General features: G+C 36.8%; 1 protein-coding gene and 1 non-coding gene across 3 annotated transcripts in view; both read right to left on the bottom strand.

Moving 5' to 3' along the window:
• The window catches only part of LOC106078559 (dorsal-ventral patterning tolloid-like protein 1), a 37,711-nt gene extending 17,884 nt beyond the window's left edge, over nucleotides 1-19,827 (bottom strand). For both annotated transcript variants that reach the window (XM_056033849.1, XM_056033850.1), the window contains exons 1-4: nucleotides 19,635-19,827; nucleotides 16,047-16,070; nucleotides 13,599-13,640; nucleotides 11,574-11,761 (exon numbers count right to left, since the gene is read on the bottom strand). In XM_056033849.1, coding sequence (XP_055889824.1) covers nucleotides 11,574-11,761; nucleotides 13,599-13,640; nucleotides 16,047-16,070; nucleotides 19,635-19,701 — 321 coding nt within the window. In that variant the 5' untranslated portion in view covers nucleotides 19,702-19,827. The remainder of the gene's footprint in view (nucleotides 1-11,573; nucleotides 11,762-13,598; nucleotides 13,641-16,046; nucleotides 16,071-19,634) is intronic.
• A 1,383-nt stretch (nucleotides 19,828-21,210) lies between these two features.
• Trnad-guc (transfer RNA aspartic acid (anticodon GUC)) lies at nucleotides 21,211-21,282 on the bottom strand. The gene has a single exon. It is a non-coding gene; the product is annotated as a tRNA-Asp (tRNA).
• Between the last annotated feature and the right edge of the window lie 206 nt (nucleotides 21,283-21,488).

The raw sequence follows: 21,488 nt of genomic DNA, 5'->3' as shown, positions 1-21,488 counted from the left end.
CTCCTTGGGCAGCAAGGGGCCTGGGGGGAGATTTTGTGCATTCTGAGCTTCAGACATGCATTTTCTGAGGTGTCTGCATTGCAATATCCTGTTATTCTTCTAGCCAAACAAGGTGTATGGAGGACTACCGTATGCGAAAGGCAATCTTTTTTTGACAAACTTAAAATACATCGTAAATGAAAACCCAACGAAAACGGTGTTACTACTAGCCCAGGTTTCAGTGTGCCCTCACGGGGATATAGCCACGAAATGCTGGCGGCGCTACTTAGAGAGATACTGGAGAACAGATAGTTTCAATCAAACTCCAGCAGGTAATAGCTTTGTATGCGCCAGTAGTAAGTCACAGCTGGGTCTGCGTTGACACGTGATACATGCCTAACCCTACATGCCTTTAGTCATTGGACTCGAAGACAAGCCTTTATTTATAATTTAGGTTGTGAAATATTAGTAGGCATATGGGATGCATGGTGTAATGACGAGCATTAAAAATAGGAATAAACTTTATAGAATCCTAAATGCTGCTGGCAAAATCATTGGCAAAAAACAAACCCCATTTGGGCAGTTGTTTGAGACAAACATCTATAAAAAAGCTAACAAGATCCTCGAAATAAAGAATCACCCTTTGTGTCAGGATTTTGTGATTTTACCATCACAAAAGAGATACAAGACACCGATAGCAAAGACAAACAGACACAAACACTCTTTTGTCCCCCTGGCAATGAAATCATTAAATAAGAACAATCTGGTATAAACTTTGTCACAAGTAAATTATGAGTGAGTCTGGTGTGAATGTACACTTTGGTTTCTTATAGTTATAATGTTTTTTGTTTGGTGTAAGGCACAAATTGTAAGACGAATTTCCATACGGACAATAAAGATTATTATTATTATTATTATTATTATGCAAATGCCATCTGGTTCCATGGCCTACGATTAACAAGGGTGTCATGTGGCCAGCAAGACGACCAACCGCCTTCATTCCTTAACTAATGTGAGGTACTCATTAGAGTAGGTTGGACTCAAGGCCGTCCTAAATCATTTTGTATTTTTAGGTGTACGAACGTATAAAGCTTTATCGAAAATGTTAAAATCTTTGTTTAAAAACTAAGTATGCACAAATAATTTGTTCAGCTATGTTTGAAAGCTCTAAGCATGCATAAAGTATTTTTTCATCTTTGTTTGAAAACTGAGTATTAAGAAAGTATTTACAAAGCTATCTGGCACAAACTTTACATTTTTCCCACTTCCCATTCTCGGATAAGTTAAAACTTTGCACAATTATTCACGAATCAATAAAAAAAAATGATTATTTTATCAATTAGTCATAACTAATTATGTTTTTCATAAACAATACTAGCCAAGGAGAGATAAGCCTTGTGTAGAGAATTAGGTCGTCGGCTAAAAATTTGAAACTAACAATACATAACTATTTTAATAAGAACTTGTCTAGGTCAGTGGTAACGTATATACTGTCACATCAAGGAGGCTTCAGCTCTGGAGTTTCAATTTAAGTCGAGCGATTCCTGCTTTTACAAAGCTTATATCAACCCTGTCTGTCTGACAGGTCAAAAGTGTGTACATGTTATTTCTCCCACACCCATTCTCGGATTAAACTGAAAATTCGTACAATTATTAATTGACATAGACAAGACATGAATCGATTAAAAAAAAAAAAGTAATCAATTAGACAATGAATTACTGACAATTGATTATTTTGTTTAATAGCAACAAGGGGGACTAATACTTCAGTATTCACAGATATTGCTACATTTGTTGGGTTAAGTCCCCTAGAATAAGTGTTGACGCTATTTCTCTCTCACCATTCAAGCTGATACTTTAAACAATTATTTATTGTACCTAACAAAATATGAATCAATAAACAAAAATACTCAATTAGTCAATTAATTATTGATAATTAAATTATTTTGTTTGATATCGAATAAGGAAAATAACTTGTACATTATTGGTACTAGTAAAATGTATATAGATAGTGAAATAATAAAAATTAAAAACATTATTTAGTTCAAATGTCCATAAGGATCAATAAAGCAGTCGTAGTCTTAAACTTAGTCTTAGTCTTCGTCTTAATCTTGGTCTTAATCTTGGTCTTAGTCTAAGTCTTAGTCTTGGTCTTGGTCTTAGTCTTAATTCTATAACAAACTTTAAAACTGTAAAAAAAAACAACCTAACGATTTCTTTTAAAAGGTGCAGTTGACAAACTCTTATACTATAATCTGTGAAAACATGTAATAAACTGCATTCTTTTCTTTTCTTTTTGTATTTGCCAGAGCAATGTCACTGGTGACATCATCAAATCATAGACTGCTTAGACTGTCACGTTCTTGCGAGACTGAGGGAACTGAATTTATCTTGAGTCATTGTTGTCCTCAATTTTCTATCTTCTTCAATTGTGATAAGATCTTCGTACAGAGCTATTTGTAGCCACAACCTCGTATAGCTTCTACATTAGTGAATGCTGGCTGGACAATATCGTTCAAAATTACCCACAATGCCCTCTGACATCTACTGATGTGTCAAATCATCATGTTGCTCTGAATCATGAGATTGACTTTGTCTCACATATTGATCCAATGCACTCCTTCACGAATCTCTCTTCCTCTCTCTCTCTCTCTGTCTCTCTCTTCCTCTCTCTCTCTCTTCCTCTCTCTCTCTTCCTCTCTCTCTCTCTTCCTCTCTCTCTCTGTCTCTCTCTCCCTCTCTCTCTCCCTCTCTCTCTTCCTCTCTCTCTCTTCCTTTCTCTCTCTCTCTCTCTTCCTCTCTCTCTCTTCCTCTCTCTCTCTCTCCCTCTCTCTCTTTCTCTTCCTCTCTCTCTCTTCCTCTCTCTCTCTTCCTCTCTCTGCCTCTTCCTCTCTCTCTCTCTCTCTTCCTCTCTCTCTCTCTCACTAGTTTCCTCTCTCTCTCTCTCTTCCTATCTCTCTCTCTTCCTCCCTTTCTCTCTCTCTCTCTTCCCCCCCCCCTCTCTCTCTCTTTCTCTCTCTCTTCCCCTCTCTCTCTCTCTTTCTCTCTCTCTCTCTTCCCCTCTCTCTCTCTCTCTCTTTCTCTCTCTCTTTCGTTTTTTTTTTACCTATCAACTCACTCTCTGTCTGTTTGTTTGTTAAAAAGTTTATACAGTTATATTTCCCCACACCCAGTCTAAGATCGCGCATTGAGAAAGCTAAAAGCATGAAATAGCGCTAAACAAAAATAATACTTCAAAATAATTCTATTCGTACAGATGTGTTATTGTTTGTCTAGATCTATTACAAATTTAATTGCATGACTGATCCAAACTAATCAATGCAGTACTCTTAATATAAGCTTTGTTTTTTTTTTATATCTTCTAATGTTGTTTTTTTATTGTAGTCTATATTGCATCCGTTACATGTATAACTGTTTTGGTTCTGAATTAGTCTCTTGGCACAAAGTTTTCAGGATCATTCTCTTCATATAATTTTATGCTCTCTTCTGTGTCTGCTTTTCTTTTAATAAACATTTGGGCATTTATTTTTTTTGGCTTTTATTTCAAAATGATCGAACACATTCCAGGAACCATTAACAAAATAGGAAGCAGTTTCCTACTCATTTGGAGGTCGTACCAGTTCGTAGAGTGAGTGATTTTTGTGAACGCAAAAAAAGAAAATGTATCACACATTTACCATACATTTCAACTCCTCCATTTGATTCATAACTTGTGTTCTATATTATGATAAAGTATGTAGTATTATTTTATAGTTTTAATGTGCAAATCGCAAAAATCTTGGAAGACAACAGCCACCCGCTCCATCGCGAAGTGGGCGACTACTGTCAATCTAGACAAGAACAGAGCGGTACAAAAACTCGTTCGTACCTTACTCGGTCAGACTCTATCAACACCAAGATGCCTGTGTAGCCGCTGAATGAACTTTTTATGTTGTGTCTGTTTTATGTATGTGAATGTTTCTGTTGAGTTGTTTTAATATGAGAAAAGAGTCCTTGTAATCACAACAACTTTCCATAAGGATCAATAAAGCAGTCTTAGTTTTAGAAAGATCCATAGTATTATATTTCATAATTTGATAATGTCCACTACTGTTACATATGCATAACATCAACAGTCCTATTCATTTTATATTGAAGTTTTATTGAGATTTTAAATTATAGCTTTTATATAGCTCTACTTTCATGCTTATAGCATGCTCAGGGCGTTATGGTCCATTCTCATTTGTGGATCAGTGGTGGGGACGGGGATATCTGGGAGAAGGTTTTCCGTGCTGTAACAAACTCTGCTCGAGTCAGGTGTCGAACCTCGAGCCCCCTTCGTAGGTAGCCAAGTCAAGCGTACTTAGCCTCTCGACCACAGTCCTAAATTTTAAATTGGAGTTTTAATGAAATTAATCAACTACATTCACATGACAAACTAAAGTTTACTGACCTTTGGTGCAAATGGTAATTTGTTTGTTAGAGCGTGATGTTATATTTGTCAGAGTTAGGTCTAGCCTAATTCTAGTATTGAATTTATGTAGATGAGACCCGCAAATTGATGAATTTAAGTTTGTACTTAGTACCGGTTTGACTTTCTAAAATGACTGTCTTAAAATTGACTAGTGTCATTTAGAGCTATGACTTAAGATTTTAAGTACTTTTATTAACTTTGTTTAAATATCAAATTAGACTTTAAGCGCTGTGTAATATCATGTGTCGTTATTCTGATCATCAAATGGTGCCCTGTACATTACACTCTGCGGTGTCCGTGATTTAGTGTTCAGTTATTTTAGGGAATACTCGAATATGGTACATAATTATATGCATGAAAAATGTATTTAAAAAATACAAAAACAAACCAAAAACAACAACTATGTTTTGATGTGCTGCAATATAACTTTATTTCTTAACTTTAGAACATCGGATTGAATCTTTGAAAACAAAAAATGACTTCTCATTTTTCTGACATTTGGTAAATACATATCATAGTTCGATTTTAAAAAAATAAATTTTTCTTCAGGTCTTTGTGAATGACACTAACGTTTATCAATAGACGACTTTATTTTCGTAGCTTCCGGCTTTGCCCACGTACTTGCCACCGGATTTCAAGACTAAACCGCTGAGGGCTTTCTGGATTTGCTCCAATAGAGAGTAGAGCGTATTGAGGGCGTCGCAGAGAAGGTTGGTTAGGTCAGCGTTTCCCTTGTAGCCGGCACCTGCAGAATAGCCGCCATAGTAGCCGCCAGGGTAGCCGCCAGGGTAGCCGCCCGCTCCCGCGTAGTCTCTGTATGTTCGGGACTGCTCGTATTCGCCTACTGGTGGAACGTAGTCGCCTCCTTGTGGCACGTAGTCGCCTCCTTGTGGCACGTAGTCACCTCCTTGTGGCACGTAGTCGCCTCCTTGTGGCTCATAACCATTTGGTGGAACATAGTTGCCTGGTAGAACATAATCACCTGAAGCATAGTTGCCTGATGGTGCATAGCCTGAGCCTCCGCTCCAGCCAGCCCCTGCTTTGTAGCCTCCATGACCCAACTTCGGACATACTTGACGAATAAGCTTCTGAATCTGTTCGATGACTTGATTTATAAACTTCAGAAGGTCATGCAGCTGAAGGTCTGGAAGATCAAGGTTAGGAAGAAGCTTGTCTATACCTATACCACCAAGAGCAGGGGCCACTCTTTTCTGGTCATTGTCGTCGGATGAAGCATCACCGATCGACAATGCGAACAAAGCCACCAACACTGTGGCAAAGGTAAAAGCCATGCTGATTATCAACTGTTTGACTTCAACTTGGGCTTCAGATTTCCTTTAATTACAGGCTTCTGTGTATGGCATGTAAAGCTGTATTTTTAAAGGTTATATATATACTAGAGCCGTGTGTTTTTGTCCACTCCAGATGTTGTTTCATTAAGAGATGGAATTATCACTGCGGTAGACTTTATCAGATTATACTACCGTTATTGTACAAAAACAACCCTCGTATCTAGATCTATATGTGTTAGTGACTTTCTGGTAGGACTCAGCAAATATTTTTTTATTATTAAGAGGCTATTTTTTAAATCCCATGATCTTTTGTTTTGTTGAGTTCACTCCCCTGTATTACAAATACGCAAAAGAAATAAACGTCTCCTCCTACTCTTATACACACACATTCTGTTCCACAATCGCGTTATCTAAATGAGCATTGAAACAGCTCAAAATCTACTCCTGAGAAACAAATCAAAATCTACACTGCGGAAAAAAACTAATAAAAATCTACACCTGGGAAAAATCGAAATCTACATCGCAGAAAAACGAATGAAAATCTACACCGGGGAAAACAATCAAAATCTACACCGAGGAAAAACGAATTAAAATCTACACCAGGAAAAAACTAGTCAAAATCTACACCGGGAAAAACAATCAAAATCTACACCGGGAAAAACAATCAAAATCTACACCGAGGAAAAACGAATTAAAATCTACACCAGGAAAAAACTAGTCAAAATCTACACCGGGGAAAACAATCAAAATCTACACCGAGGAAAAACGAATTAAAATCTACACCAGGAAAAAACTAGTCAAAATCTACACTGGGAAAAACTAGTCAAAATCTACACCGGGAAAAACTAGTCAAAATCTACACCGGGGAAAACAATCAAAATCTACACCGAGGAAAAACGAATTAAAATCTACACCAGGAAAAAACTAGTCAAAATCTACACCGGGAAAAACTAGTCAAAATCTACACCGGGAAAAAAATAATCAAAATCTACACCGGGAAAAAACTAGTCAAAATCTACACCGGGAAAAACTAGTCAAAATCTACACCGGGAAAAAAATAATCAAAATCTACATCGGGGACAAACGAATCAAAATCTACACCGGGAAAAAACTAATCAAAATCTACACTGGGGAAAATCTAGTCAAAATCTACACCAGGAAAAAACTAATCAAAATCTACACTGGGGAAAAACTAATCAAAATCTACACTGGGGAAAATCTAGTCAAAATCTACACCAGGAAAAAACTAATCAAAATCTACACCGGGAAAAAAAATAATCAAAATCTACACCGGGAAAAAAATAATCAAAATCTACACCGGGAAAAAAATAATCAAAATCTACACCAGGAATAAAATAATCAAAATCTACACCAGGAATAAAATAATCAAAATATACACCAGGAATAAAATAATCAAAATCTACACCAGGAATAAAATAATCAAAATCTACACCAGGAATAAAATAATCAAAATCTACACCAGGAATAAAATAATCAAAATATACACCGGGGAAAAACTAGTCAAAATATACACCAGGAATAAAATAATCAAAATCTACACCAGGAATAAAATAATCAAAATATACACCAGGAATAAAATAATCAAAATATACACCAGGAATAAAATAATCAAAATATACACCAGGGAAAAACTAGTCAAAATATACACCAGGAATAAAATAATCAAAATCTACACCAGGAATAAAATAATCAAAATATACACCAGGAATAAAATAATCAAAATATACACCAGGAATAAAATAATCAAAATATACACCAGGAATAAAATAATCAAAATATACACCAGGAATAAAATAATCAAAATCTACACCAGGAATAAAATAATCAAAATATACACCAGGAATAAAATAATCAAAATATACACCAGGAATAAAATAATCAAAATATACACCAGGAATAAAATAATCAAAATCTACACCAGGAATAAAATAATCAAAATCTACACCAGGAATAAAATAATCAAAATCTACACCAGGAATAAAATAATCAAAATATACACCGGGGAAAAACTAGTCAAAATATACACCAGGAATAAAATAATCAAAATATACACCAGGAATAAAATAATCAAAATATACACCAGGAATAAAATAATCAAAATATACACCAGGAATAAAATAATCAAAATATACACCGGGGAAAAACTAGTCAAAATATACACCGGGGAAAATCTAATCAAAATCTACACTGGGGAAAAACTAATCAAAATCTACACCGTAGAAAAACTAATCAAAATCCACACCGGGGAAAATCTAATCAAAATCTACACCGGAGAAAATCTAATAAAAATCTACACCGTAGAAAAACTAGTCAAAATCTACACCAGGAAAAAAATAATCAAAATCTACACCGGGAAAAAAATAATCAAAATCTACACCGGGAAAAAAATAATCAAAATCTACACCGGGAAAAAAATAATCAAAATCTACACCAGGAATAAAATAATCAAAATATACACCAGGAATAAAATAATCAAAATATACACCAGGAATAAAATAATCAAAATCTACACCGGGAAAAACTAGTCAAAATCTACACCAGGAATAAAATAATCAAAATCTACACCGGGAAAAAAATAATCAAAATCTACACCGGGAATAAAATAATCAAAATCTACACCAGGAATAAAATAATCAAAATATACACCAGGAATAAAATAATCAAAATATACACCGGGGAAAAACTAGTCAAAATATACACCGGGGAAAATCTAATCAAAATCTACACTGGGGAAAAACTAATCAAAATCTACACCGTAGAAAAACTAATCAAAATCCACACCGGGGAAAATCTAATCAAAATCTACACCGGAGAAAATCTAATCAAAATCTACACCGTAGAAAAACTAGTCAAAATCTACACCAGGAAAAAAATAATCAAAATCTACACTGGGGAAAAACTAATCAAAATCTACACTGGGGAAAAACTAATCAAAATCTACACCGTAGAAAAACTAATCAAAATCCACACCGGGGAAAATCTAATCAAAATCTACACCGGAGAAAAACTAGTCAAAATCTACACCGGGAAAAAAATAATCAAAATCTACACCAGGAATAAAATAATCAAAATCTACACCAGGAATAAAATAATCAAAATATACACCAGGAATAAAATAATCAAAATCTACACCGGGAAAAAACTAATCAAAATCTACACCAGGAAAAAACTAATCAAAATCTACACTGGGGAAAAACTAATCAAAATCTACACTGGGGAAAAACTAATCAAAATCTACACCGTAGAAAAACTAATCAAAATCCACACCGGGGAAAATCTAATCAAAATCTACACCGGAGAAAAACTAGTCAAAATCTACACTGGGGAAAATCTAATCAAAATCTACACCGGAGAAAAACTAGTCAAAATCTACACCGGGGAAAATCTAATCAAAATCTACACCGGAGAAAATCTAATCAAAATCTACACCGTAGAAAAACTAATCAAAATCCACACCGGGGAAAATCTACAGACTAGTCAAAATCTAAACCGGGGAAAATCTAAGCAAAATCTACACCGGGGAATAAATAATTAAAATCTACAAATCGAAATTTATAACGAAGGAAAAAAAATCATGTGTTCATGTATCTAAACGAGTTATTACACAACCCGTCATACCGTAATTATCGTAATATTAGACAACTTAACAAAAAAAAAAGTAAAAAAAAAAAAAAAACAAAGCTCATCTACGGGGAAGAACTCCGCATTTACAACTATATCTCTCTATATGTATATATAAGAATAAATAAGCAGTATTTCTCAGTATTTTCATGTTTTCTTCACTGCAGAAACGCATTCTCCTGACATCTACAGCTCTTTATCCACCAGTGGAGTTCGGGGCGAAGCCCCGACGCCAAAAAGCGTTTTCTTGCATTTTTCACTGCAGAAACGCCTGCTCCTGACATCTACAGCTCACTATTCATCAGTGAGTTTCGGGGCGTAGCCCCGACGAATATAGCGTTTTCATGCATTCTTCACTGAAGAAACGCATTCTCCTGACATCTACAGCTCATTATTAATCGGTGGAGTTCGGGGCGAAGCCCCGACGCCAAAAAGCGTTTTCTTGCATTCTTCGCTGAAGAAACACATTCTCCTTACCTAAAGCTCATTATTCATCCTATTAAAAAAGGACTTTTTGAATAATATTGTACTTGAAAAATATTCTAATTTGAATGTATACGCCCTTAATACATTGCAAATAAAACCGATTTGTTCCTTGAAAAGATCAGATACCCCACATATTTAGATTAAGGCTTAGAGGATCACCGCCGAAAAAAAATTCGATAAATAATATTCAATAAAATTCAAGCATAAATTGTGAGTTATAGTCCCAAATTTAACTAGAAAAATATTAGATTGAGTAGAGGTTGGAAAAAAGGCTACTCATCTCAATCGTGACTCTTATACTGAAATTTTTTGTTTGAATTTTAACTTTTCCAAAGCAAAGTCTTTCTTAAAATAATTATGATAAATTCATGTGAAATTACATAAACTCTGTCTGGAAATGGGAGGGGCGGTAGAATGAAAACGATTTATCCTCGCTCCTTTTTATAATTTCTGCTAATGATTGCATTTGGCATTAAAGAATAAGGGTGGGGCCACTCGATACGAGAATTTAATTTATAGCATATATAAATTATATTAGTGGCTGATTTTTTTTTTACATTTTGTAATTTCTTAACTATAATACAAAAAGAAAAATTATTGCTTTGTCCGATGAGGGAAAGGAGATGGCATGTATCGCCCCTTCCACCTTTTTCCCTTTATATTTACTAATCATAAAATTTGAGATTAGAGTGTGGTGCGACATAATATACAAATGATTTCACATATCAATTATATAGAAATTCAACTATTTTTGTTCACAAACTATGATTCCTCCATAAAAATATGACCGCCCCCCCCACTCTGAGGGCTAGAGCGGGGAGGGCAGTACATGCAATCGCCCCCCCCCTTACCCCACCGAATCTGCCAAGATACCTGAAGGAGAGCGACATAATATCACATTTATATATCAATGCAACTAATCTTGCTCACAAACTATGATTTCTCCATAAAAGTAGGACCGCCCCCACCCCACTCAAAGGGTTTAGGTGGGAAGGGCAGTAGAGGTTTCGCCCCCCCCCCCCCCACACACACACCAATCGGACAACAGGGGAACGACATAATATAAAGATCGGTTAAAATATCAATAACAAGTTTTAATCATATAGATATTTAATTGATTCTTTTGGCAGGCTGTGATTTCTACAAATAAATTGGACCGCCCCCCCCACTCAAAAGTTTATGGTGGGGGGGGGGGGCGAATAGATGCTATCGCCCCCTCCAGACCCCAATTAATCGGCCAACATACTAGAGGGGGGGGGCGAAATAATCTAAAAATAGTTTGAAATATAAATAATTAGTATATATTATTAACATAAGTAATAAATTCGTATACAAATTGTGTGACTTCTATACTAAAATACGTCCGCCCCCCCCTCCGGGGGGGGGGGGGTCGGCCGAGTGGGGGGGGCGATCGCCCCTACCGCCCCCCCCTGGATCCGCCAGTGGTTCAAACCCTGCCCGCTCCTATCCCCCGTCGTCCTGCGGGAGGTTTGGACAAGGAAGTAATTATCTTCAACTCTGAAGGAACATCCGAAACATGTAAAACAAACAAACAAACATACTCAATGCCCTGCTAGATAAACTAACCGCCTTTACTTTTCCCCATAATATGTCAGACAACCTTTAGAGTTGTTTAGACTCAGGGTTGCCCAGTCTTCGGAAGCCAAGCGCTTTTTATTCTACCACTCAGCCATTTGTATTAGTCACTATGATGTCCTCACCTGAAGGTAATCAACACAACTTTTCTTGTACATATCTCCTTGAAACAAAATAGTTATGTTCACTCTGTAGTTCTGTGGCGCCTCAATCAGCCAGATACAGAACAGTCGATTGCTCGCAACGTCCGGATACTCTGGATGGACGATATGGCCAACTTCTGACTGAGATATCTTGTAATAATCTCCACAAGCTGAAATACAGAAGAAATTTTAAAAGTTCTTGGTTGTTTTCTTTTTTTTTTAAGATGAAATCTAATCGGTCTGTCTTTCTATCTGGTACAAGTCTTATACACGTTATTTCTACCACTTCCGATTCTCGGATGAAGTTGAAACTTTGCATAATTATTAAATGTCGAAGACAATACATGATTAGAATACTGGATCTAGTATTTATTGGCCTCCTTCAGTCGTAGAACGTCTATGGTTCAGCTCGAACACTTTTTCATGTGGCTGTGGAGCCCTATTTAGGAGAGACACTCCCGTCCACATATATTGCAGGTCAAGGTGGCTTTCGCTTTGGCATGCTTTTCTTCAAGAGCTGAGGCCCATGTTTTTCGCTGCCCATAGCTTTCTTGGTCACCGTCTGACTCAAACTAGTGCGGTCTAAGGCTATGGATCTAGTAATAAATATAATATTGATATTGTACATTGATGATTGTATAAGTATCATGAAAATATCAGAAAAGAGTGGCTCCTGCTCTTGGTGGTATAGGTATATACAAATTTCTTCATAACCTTGATCTTCCAGACCTTCAGTTGCATGAAAATGTCAAATAAATGTATAATGTCACAAATTAGTTCTAGCAGTCTATAGAATACAATGCTCAAAATGTTACCGAACTTCGTTTATTCAACTCTGTAATTAATACATGTGGGAATAACCACTGACTCGTGTTCAAAATAGACCACATTTATTAATTGAAAGATGATTATATATCTTGAAAGTTGTAGAACAGACAAAACAGAGTTTTCCCTGTGTGGCCAATTAGCTAGTATGTTTTTCCCAAAGGTATACATACGCTGAAATTTTTTTTTAAAAATTGCAAGAGCCGTTTTCGAAATCTGTGTCTAGGTTCCACCCATGAATTAGTCAGCTAATAAGAGTAATTGTAATAGAAATCGTTACAAATAAGGCAATAATAACACACTTTATAAATTCTTATAATTAAAAAAAATCTTATAAAGACGTTATACAGACGGTACTTCTAAAAAGAAGATGTTTACGCGCGTGAGCGCGTCCCAAGTCAATCTTGACATCAATGACTTAAACTTTAAGCCCTTCCAAGTTGTTGGTTGTCCTGGCTGATTCAGACAACCCATTCCATGCTCTAAGATCTGTATAGATCCGTCGAAGCATATGGATCAAGAATTGTGTCTTTATCTTTGTGTCAAGTATTTTATTAGGTTTTGTTTTTGTATTTGAAAATTGTGGTTCAATGTTTTATGTTCGGGAACCAAGCGCTTTACCTCTCAGCCACCGCGCCTTCTGTTAACCAAGGTTAAAAAATATATTCTGAATAGTAGACTGAATATGAAGCTTGAAACTTATTCAATGAATAGATGAATAGACAGATTTTTTTTCGGACACTGAAACAAGCTCGTTTCGTCTATCTCTATTTTCAAACCGAGAGAGAGAGAGAAAGAGAGAGAGAGAGCGAGAGAGAGAGAGAGAAAGAGAGAGAGAGCGAGGGAGAGGGAGAGAGAGGGAGGGGGGGGGGGGAGAGAGAGAGCTGGTCCGTGTGCGGGGCCGAGGCGACATTAAAATTCACTCATTCTTTCTTTCTTTCACGAGTAATCAGCATGATCTTTTACTAATGGGGGTTTCTGATACGGCAACCTTGACGCATATCCCACGTGACTGTTAAATTAGAATAGACAGAGACTGATAATTAAAATACTACAACACAGGCGATCAGGTATTCAATAGCAAAGATTAAACGCACACATGTGATATAAACAATTTTAATCAATAGAGTAAAATTCCAACTACTAACAGTGCACAATATTTTTAAAGCATTTTTTTTTTACCTGGTAAAGGTACCATACTTTTGAAAGATAACCCAGACTTGTCTGTAAAACAAAAAATAAAGACAAATAATTGTATAAGTTACTATAAATTAATCTTTATTTAGATACAGTTAGTCAAAAATGATAACCAGAGTGGACGTCAATATTTTATATAAAAATGATGGTAATAATAATAATAATCGTAATAATAAAAATGTAATTTCGTTTGCGCTGTTAAGAAACCTAATGTTGGCTCATGGCGCTATGATTAAATGATAGACATCAACACAAGAGTTCAAAAGCCAAATCAATCTAAAAAAATCTTTTGAACAAATAGGTCTTATATTCTTCTTAAAAATAGTGAAGCATGTTCTTTGTCCTAGCTCAATGGGGATAGCCAACGTGGATTTAAAAGGGGCATTCGCATTGGAGGTGAAAAGCTGACAAATGTCATTAGTTTCAAATACCTTGGAGCTATCGTCTCAGATGAGAGAACGAAGCCCAAACTACTGGCCCGAATTGCACAGTCCACAGCAGCACTTTCTAAACTCAAAGTAATATTGAAAGACCAAGTCATAGCCCTTGACAATGAAATCAGACTGATGCCCTCCCTTGTCATGGCCACATTCTTATGTGATTGCGAGTCTTCCACGCTGTCTGAAGAGCAAGAGAGGAGGATCCTAGCAATGAGATGCTACAAATGGATGGGGAGACAACATAAAAGAATAGGCGGGCCTGCCATTGAAAGAGGTTCTTTCCAAGGCACAAGTCAGAGAGGAATGGAGAAAGACGGTCGACTAATATTGCGTGGTGTCCCAACGGTCCCACAAACTAAGGAATAGGTGATGGTGAAGATGATGATTTATAAAGTACATTATCTCATGTCGAATGTCAAAATGCAGGGGCCCCTTAAAGGTCAAGCTTCCGGGCCCCTAAATCTCTAGCTACACAACTGCTGTGTGTCTCATAATAAAACATAGACCTATCCCGCGTGGGAGACGACCGCATGCCAAAGGCGATCTTCTTTGGCGAGCTCAAAGGAGAACGACGCAACAGAGGTGCCTCCTGTAACTGCTATAAAGATCAACTCAGTCGCCATTTCGCCCTCACCGGCATAGAGGAAAATAGCTGGCAGCAGATGACCTCTGAAAGAGACAAATGGAGAGCAATGGCTGAGGGACACACATTTCAGACCCAAAGGAAAAGCCATTATTGAAGACAGGCGCAGAAGAAAACTGAAATAGACGGCCAGCGGACAACGGGTTTGTCTGCACGAGATGCGTAAGAATATGCAGGTCGACACTGGGTTTGCGTAGTCATGTGAAACACTACAATTATTCTTACTCTTCGGAATCGAAGACATTGCCATTAGATACACAAAAATAAATAAATCTAGTTTCTCAGATTGTTGGGTGCACGCGCAACCCCCCCCCCCCCCTAGAAATAGCCTACTAAACAGTGGGGGGGGGGGGCGACTTCCTGAGAAAAAGGGGCATAAGACCAGTGAATCAATTTTCCTAAAAAAAAAATAGATTTTGTGTGTGTAAGGAGATGGGATTTTGTTTGTTGATAGTTTGTACGTTCATTACTTCTGATATTCTTGCCTAAAAATATTGAAACCTGCATTGTTTGTCAATGACACATGGTGGACCCTGGGGGTCCGTTTCGGAGTTTGTATAAAAATTCAAATTCTCTTAAAAGTATTTTTTTTTGGCTTTTCTTGGGATTTATCTAAAAAGATTAACTTAGATGAAAGTAGCAATTATCACTACTAAACAAATGAAATACGATGATAAGTATTGATATCACTGATTCTATTGATGACACTAATATTAATGATGACATCTCTTGGCTTCCCGTGAAAGCGAGAATCGATTACAAGGTCGCCACACTTTGTCATCAGTGTATATATATATAACAATGAGATGCCCTTGTACCTTAGCGAACTGATTACTCCATATGCCCCCCCAGAGAGCCCTGCGCTCAATGGATTCAACGCTTTTAGCGGTGCCACGTTTCTCCCTCAAAAGCTACGGTCTGCGGGCTTTTTCAGTGCACGGACGAAGGGTTTGGAACTGACTCCCCATTGATCTCAGACAGACAACATGCTATACTACTTTCAAGAAGAACATTAAGATCTATCTGTTTAAAACTTTTTTAGATTAGTTTGTCATTTTAGCTCTCGTGTTTGTAATGTTATCACATCGCCTTGAGCCTACATTTTGTTTGTTAACAGCGCTTTATAAATAAAATTATTATTATTATAATTATTGGTGATAATAATAACACTGGCGGTAACGATGACACTTATAATGACGATGACTACACTTATGGCAACGATGACGCTTTTGATGATGATGACACTAAGAGTTATAGTGATGACATTGAAGACGATGACGACAATGATAGTAATGATGACAACGATATTAAAGATGACACAGATATTAACGATGACAAGCTATGACTTACCACCAATTCCTTGTCTTGGGTTAGCTAGGGAAAAGAAAGAGAAAAAAAAAACGTTCATAATTGAATCAATCGGAGAGTCTATGGAGAGTCTATGGAGACATGGAGGTCTATGGAGAGTCTATGGAGAGTCTATGGGGTCTATGGAGTGTCTAAGAAGGTCTATGGAGAGTCTATGGGGGTCTATGGAGAGTCTATGGAGGTCCATGGAGACATATGGAGAGTCTATGGAGGTTTATGGAGAGTCTATGGAGGTCTATGAAGTCTATGAAGGTCTATGGAGAGTCTATGGGGAGTCTATGGAGGTCCATGGAGAGTCTATGGAGGTTTATGGAGATTCTATGAAGGTCTATGGAGAGTCTATGGAGAGTCTATGGAGGTCTATAGAGACATATGGAGGTCTATGGCCTATGGAGATCTATGGGGTCTATGGAGAGTCTATGGGGGTCTATGGAGAGTCTATGGGGAGTCTATGGAGAGTCTATGGGGGTCTATGGAGATCTATAGGGGTCTATGTAGAGTCTATGGGGAGTCTATGGAGATCTATGGAGAATCTATGGAGGTCAACGGAGACATGTGGAGGTCTATGGAGAGTCTATGGAGGTTTATGAAGAGTCTATGGAGAGTCTATGGAGGTTTATGGAGAGTCTATGGAGGTTTATGGAGAGTCTATGGGGGTTTATGGAGATATATGGAGGTCTATAGAGTATATGATATGAAGAGTCTATGGAGAGTCTATGAATGTCTATGGAGAGTCTATGGGGGGTCTATGTAGAGTCTATGGGGAGTCTATGGAGGTTTATGAAGATATATGGAGGTCTATAGAGAGTTTATGCTATGAAGAGTCTATGGAGGTCTATAGAGAGTTTATGCTATGAAGAGTCTATGGAGGTCTATAGAGAGTTTATGCTATGAAGAGTCTATGGAGGTCTATAGAGAGTTTATGCTATGAAGAGTCTATGGAGGTCTATAGAGAGTTTATGCTATGAAGAGTCTATGGAGGTCTATAGAGAGTTTATGCTATGAAGAGTCTATGGAGGTCTATAGAGACATATGGAGGTCTATGGCCTATGGAGATCTATGGGGTCTATGGAGAGTCTATGGGGGTCTATGGAGAGTCTATGGGGAGTCTATGGAGAGTCTATGGGGGTCTATGGAGATCTATAGGGGTCTATGTAGAGTCTATGGGGAGTCTATGGAGATCTATGGAGAATCTATGGAGGTCAACGGAGACATGTGGAGGTCTATGGAGAGTCTATGGAGGTTTATGAAGAGTCTATGGAGAGTCTATGGAGGTTTATGGAGAGTCTATGGAGGTTTATGGAGAGTCTATGGGGGTTTATGGAGATATATGGAGGTCTATAGAGTATATGATATGAAGAGTCTATGGAGAGTCTATGAATGTCTATGGAGAGTCTATGGGGGGTCTATGTAGAGTCTATGGGGAGTCTATGGAGATCAATGGAGAAGCTATGGAGGTCTATGGAGAGTCTATGGAGGTTTATGAAGATATATGGAGGTCTATAGAGAGTTTATGCTATGAAGAGTCTATGGAGGTCTATAGAGAGTTTATGCTATGAAGAGTCTATGGAGGTCTATAGAGAGTTTATGCTATGAAGAGTCTATGGAGGTCTATAGAGAGTTTATGCTATGAAGAGTCTATGGAGGTCTATAGAGAGTTTATGCTATGAAGAGTCTATGGAGGTCTATAGAGAGTTTATGCTATGAAGAGTCTATGGAGGTCTATAGAGAGTTTATGCTATGAAGAGTCTATGGAGGTCTATAGAGAGTTTATGCTATGAAGAGTCTATGGAGGTCTATAGAGAGTTTATGCTATGAAGAGTCTATGGAGGTCTATAGAGAGTTTATGCTATGAAGAGTCTATGGAGGTCTATAGAGAGTTTATGCTATGAAGAGTCTATGGAGGTCTATAGAGAGTTTATGCTATGAAGAGTCTATGGAGGTCTATAGAGAGTTTATGCTATGAAGAGTCTATGGAGGTCTATAGAGAGTTTATGCTATGAAGAGTCTATGGAGGTCTATGGAAATCTATGGAGAGTCTCAATGATGATTTGGATGTAGAATTTTTGAAATTTTTAGGACACCCCTGAATCCACCAACACTAATGGGTACCTGACATTAGTTGTCGAAAGTAAAGGCGTTAGGTCGTTGTGCTGGCCACATGACACCCTCGTAAACTATCGGCCATTAATACTGATGACCTTAACATCTTCTGCCGTATAGATCGCATGGTCCGAAAGGAAATAGGGTCAGAATCATTGGGAACTGGACACGCACACTATACAGCGCCCGAGTTTCATATTAAATAGGCCTATTAAAACAAAGATATAGGCCTATTAAAACAAAGATAAAGGCCTATTAAAACAAAGATATAGGCCTATTAAAACAAAGATATAGGCCTATTAAAACAAAGATATAGGCCTATTAAAACAAAGATATAGGCCTATTAAAACAACGATATAGGCCTATTAAAATAAAGATATAGGCCTATTAAAATAAAGATATAGGCCTATTAAAATAAAGATATAGGCCTATTAAAACAAAGATATAGGCCTATTAAAACAAAGATATAGGCCTATTAAAATAAAGATATAGGCCTATTAAAACAAAGATATAGGCCTATTAAAACAAAGATATAGGCCTATTAAAACAAAGATATAGGCCTATTAAAACAAAGATATAGGCCTATTAAAACAAAGATATAGGCCTATTAAAACAAAGATATAGGCCTATTAAAACAAAGATATAGGTTTATTAAAACAAAGATATAGGCCTATTAAAACAAAGATACAGGCCTATTAAAACAAAGATACAGGCCTATTAAAACAAAGATATAGGCCTATTAAAACAAAGATATAGGCCTATTAAAACAAAGATATAGGCCTATTAAAACAAAGATATAGGCCTATTAAAATAAAGATATAGGCCTATTAAAATAAAGATATAGGCCTATTAAAATAAAGATATAGGCCTATTAAAACAAAGATATAGGCCTATTAAAACAAAGATATAGGCCTATTAAAACAAAGATATAGGCCTATTAAACCAAAGATATAGGCCTATTAAAACAAAGATATAGGCCTATTAAAACAAAGATATAGGCCTATTAAAATAAAGATATACCTAATGACATTAAAAATAACCGAGTTTATAGACAATTCCTTGTGCATGAAGGCCAAGCCCTAATGGCTGATTATTTAATAGAAAATATTGCCGTTGTTCAGTAAATCACAAATCTTATATGTAGAAGCAGATTTTAGATCTTTATCTTCGTGATAATTCATCATTTAGTATTTAGACTATATATCCATTAAGTTTTAACTGTAAGTCTAGATCTAGACATAGATCTAGTGCAGATTAAATCTAGATTTATGTTAGTATGTATATAGAATTAGTAGCATTGCAACTGGTTTTGCGTAGTCATTCGTAATAATACACTGACTGCACTCATCCTTAATTTTTGGAATCGAAAGAATAACCCGGGCCCTAGGTCTAGATTCTAGATCTAGATTTGACTGATCTAGATCTATTTGAGACATTAAGTGATAAGTGTAGTGTAGGTAGGCCTACCTGATAATGAAATGACTAAAAACATAGTTAGGAACAATATAATTAAAAATCCTTTTGATTTCATCATCTTGATATCAATAAATTCTGTAGAAATAAATAAATCTATAATCGAATCTAGGATCTAGATTTAGGCTAGTTAAATTTTGTGTCAGAAGGAAAAACAAGAGTTCTACTTTTTTAAATCAAGATATTCTAGCACATTAGCTAAGAAAAAAAAATCTTAGATTTAGATTTAGTTTAGTTCAAGTAGGTGCAGTGCGCAAAACCGAGTGTTACCAAAAACAAAAAACGAATTTCAATCAAAATAAAAAAAAGGGGGGGGGTGACGTTCTCACTGACTAGAGGTCTATTTAAGTTTTCTTTCCGTCTTCTGGGGAGCTGAAATACTCATCAAATGACCCAATGGAGAAAAACTAGAAAAATCCATTGCAACTGGAGAGCTCTCTGACAGCCCACAGATTAGAAAGGGAAGCACTAGAACTAGCTGCTAGCAAATCATCCAAGTACCCCACACAGTCAGATTGTCTTTCTAACCGATGCGAAAACAACCCTCCAAATCTTGGAAACCTCTGATTTCTCTTTTATAAAACGATTCAGGACAGCACAAACTGTTATTCAGATGGATACCAGCTCATATAGAACTAGAAGGAAATGAAAAGGCTAACACACTCGCCAAGAGTGGGAGATCAAACTCACAAAAAACATTGCACTCTATCCAGAAGAAAAGAAGAAACTAATAGTAAATAAAATAAATGAGAAATGGACAAGCCCTCATCCAAATCACAAGAAAGATGACGCTTACTATAAGCTATCCCGACAAGATCAACGTCTAATCTTTCGACTCAGGACCGGACACCACAGAATCAGACAACATATGTACCGGAAGCTCAAAATTGGAATCAATGAAATCAGCCCATGTGTAGTATCACCGGAGAATGCTGACCATGTCCTCCAAAACTGCTCTCTTTACCAAGAGGCCCGTACAAGACACTGGCCCCAAAACACCACAATAGAAAGAAAACTATATGAAGAGCTCCCTGATTTGGAAACCACTGCGCAGTTCATCTCATATATTGGTCTAGTCATCTGAACTCTCCTATATAACAATGAGAACGAAGAAGAAGAAAGAAGTTGGGAGCTGCATATTTTCCTAAATTTCATGTAGACAAAGCCGTTGTCCGCTGGCAGTCTACTTAACTTGTTTTTTTTTCCGTCTTCTGCGCCTGTCTTCAATAATAGCTTTTCATTAAGTCTCAAATGTTAGTCCACCGCGCGCAGCCTTTGTGAGAGCTCTCCAACTGTTTCTCTCAGAGGCCATCTGCTGCCAGCTACATATTACAGAAAAGAAAGAAGTATCTGTATGAATGCTACCAAGATCGCTTTTTAAATGCATAAAAAAATAATTGTACGGCTTGAATTCGAATTCAGGGCTGATAACGTATGCAACCACATTTGTCAAGTACGATTTCTTAACCTTGTTCCATACCAAACAAAACAATTAGCTTAATGGTGGCAATACCTTTGATTCCAATGCCAGTGAGGTCGAAATGGCCCCCTAATAGAAAAAAAAATTTGCCTCCCCGGCGGGGAATCGAACCCCGGTCTCCCGCGTGACAGGCGGGGATACTTACCACTATACTACCGAGGACACAACATTTCGATATTTATTTTATATATAATCTATTATAAATCGAGTATGCTTTCAAAATGTTTTCAAATTTTCTAATTGTATTAGATCTAGATCTATTTAAAATAAACATTTTATTATAAGATCTTGATGACTTAAGTTTATGGACACAAAAAAGATCTGTTAAGATAAAAGTGAAATAGTTAATCTAGATCTAATTGTTCTGT

The sequence above is a fragment of the Biomphalaria glabrata genome, chromosome 6 (assembly GCF_947242115.1).
Source record: "Biomphalaria glabrata chromosome 6, xgBioGlab47.1, whole genome shotgun sequence".
NCBI classification, from domain to species: domain Eukaryota; kingdom Metazoa; phylum Mollusca; class Gastropoda; family Planorbidae; genus Biomphalaria; species Biomphalaria glabrata.
This window is presented reverse-complemented; position numbering and strand designations above follow the sequence as displayed.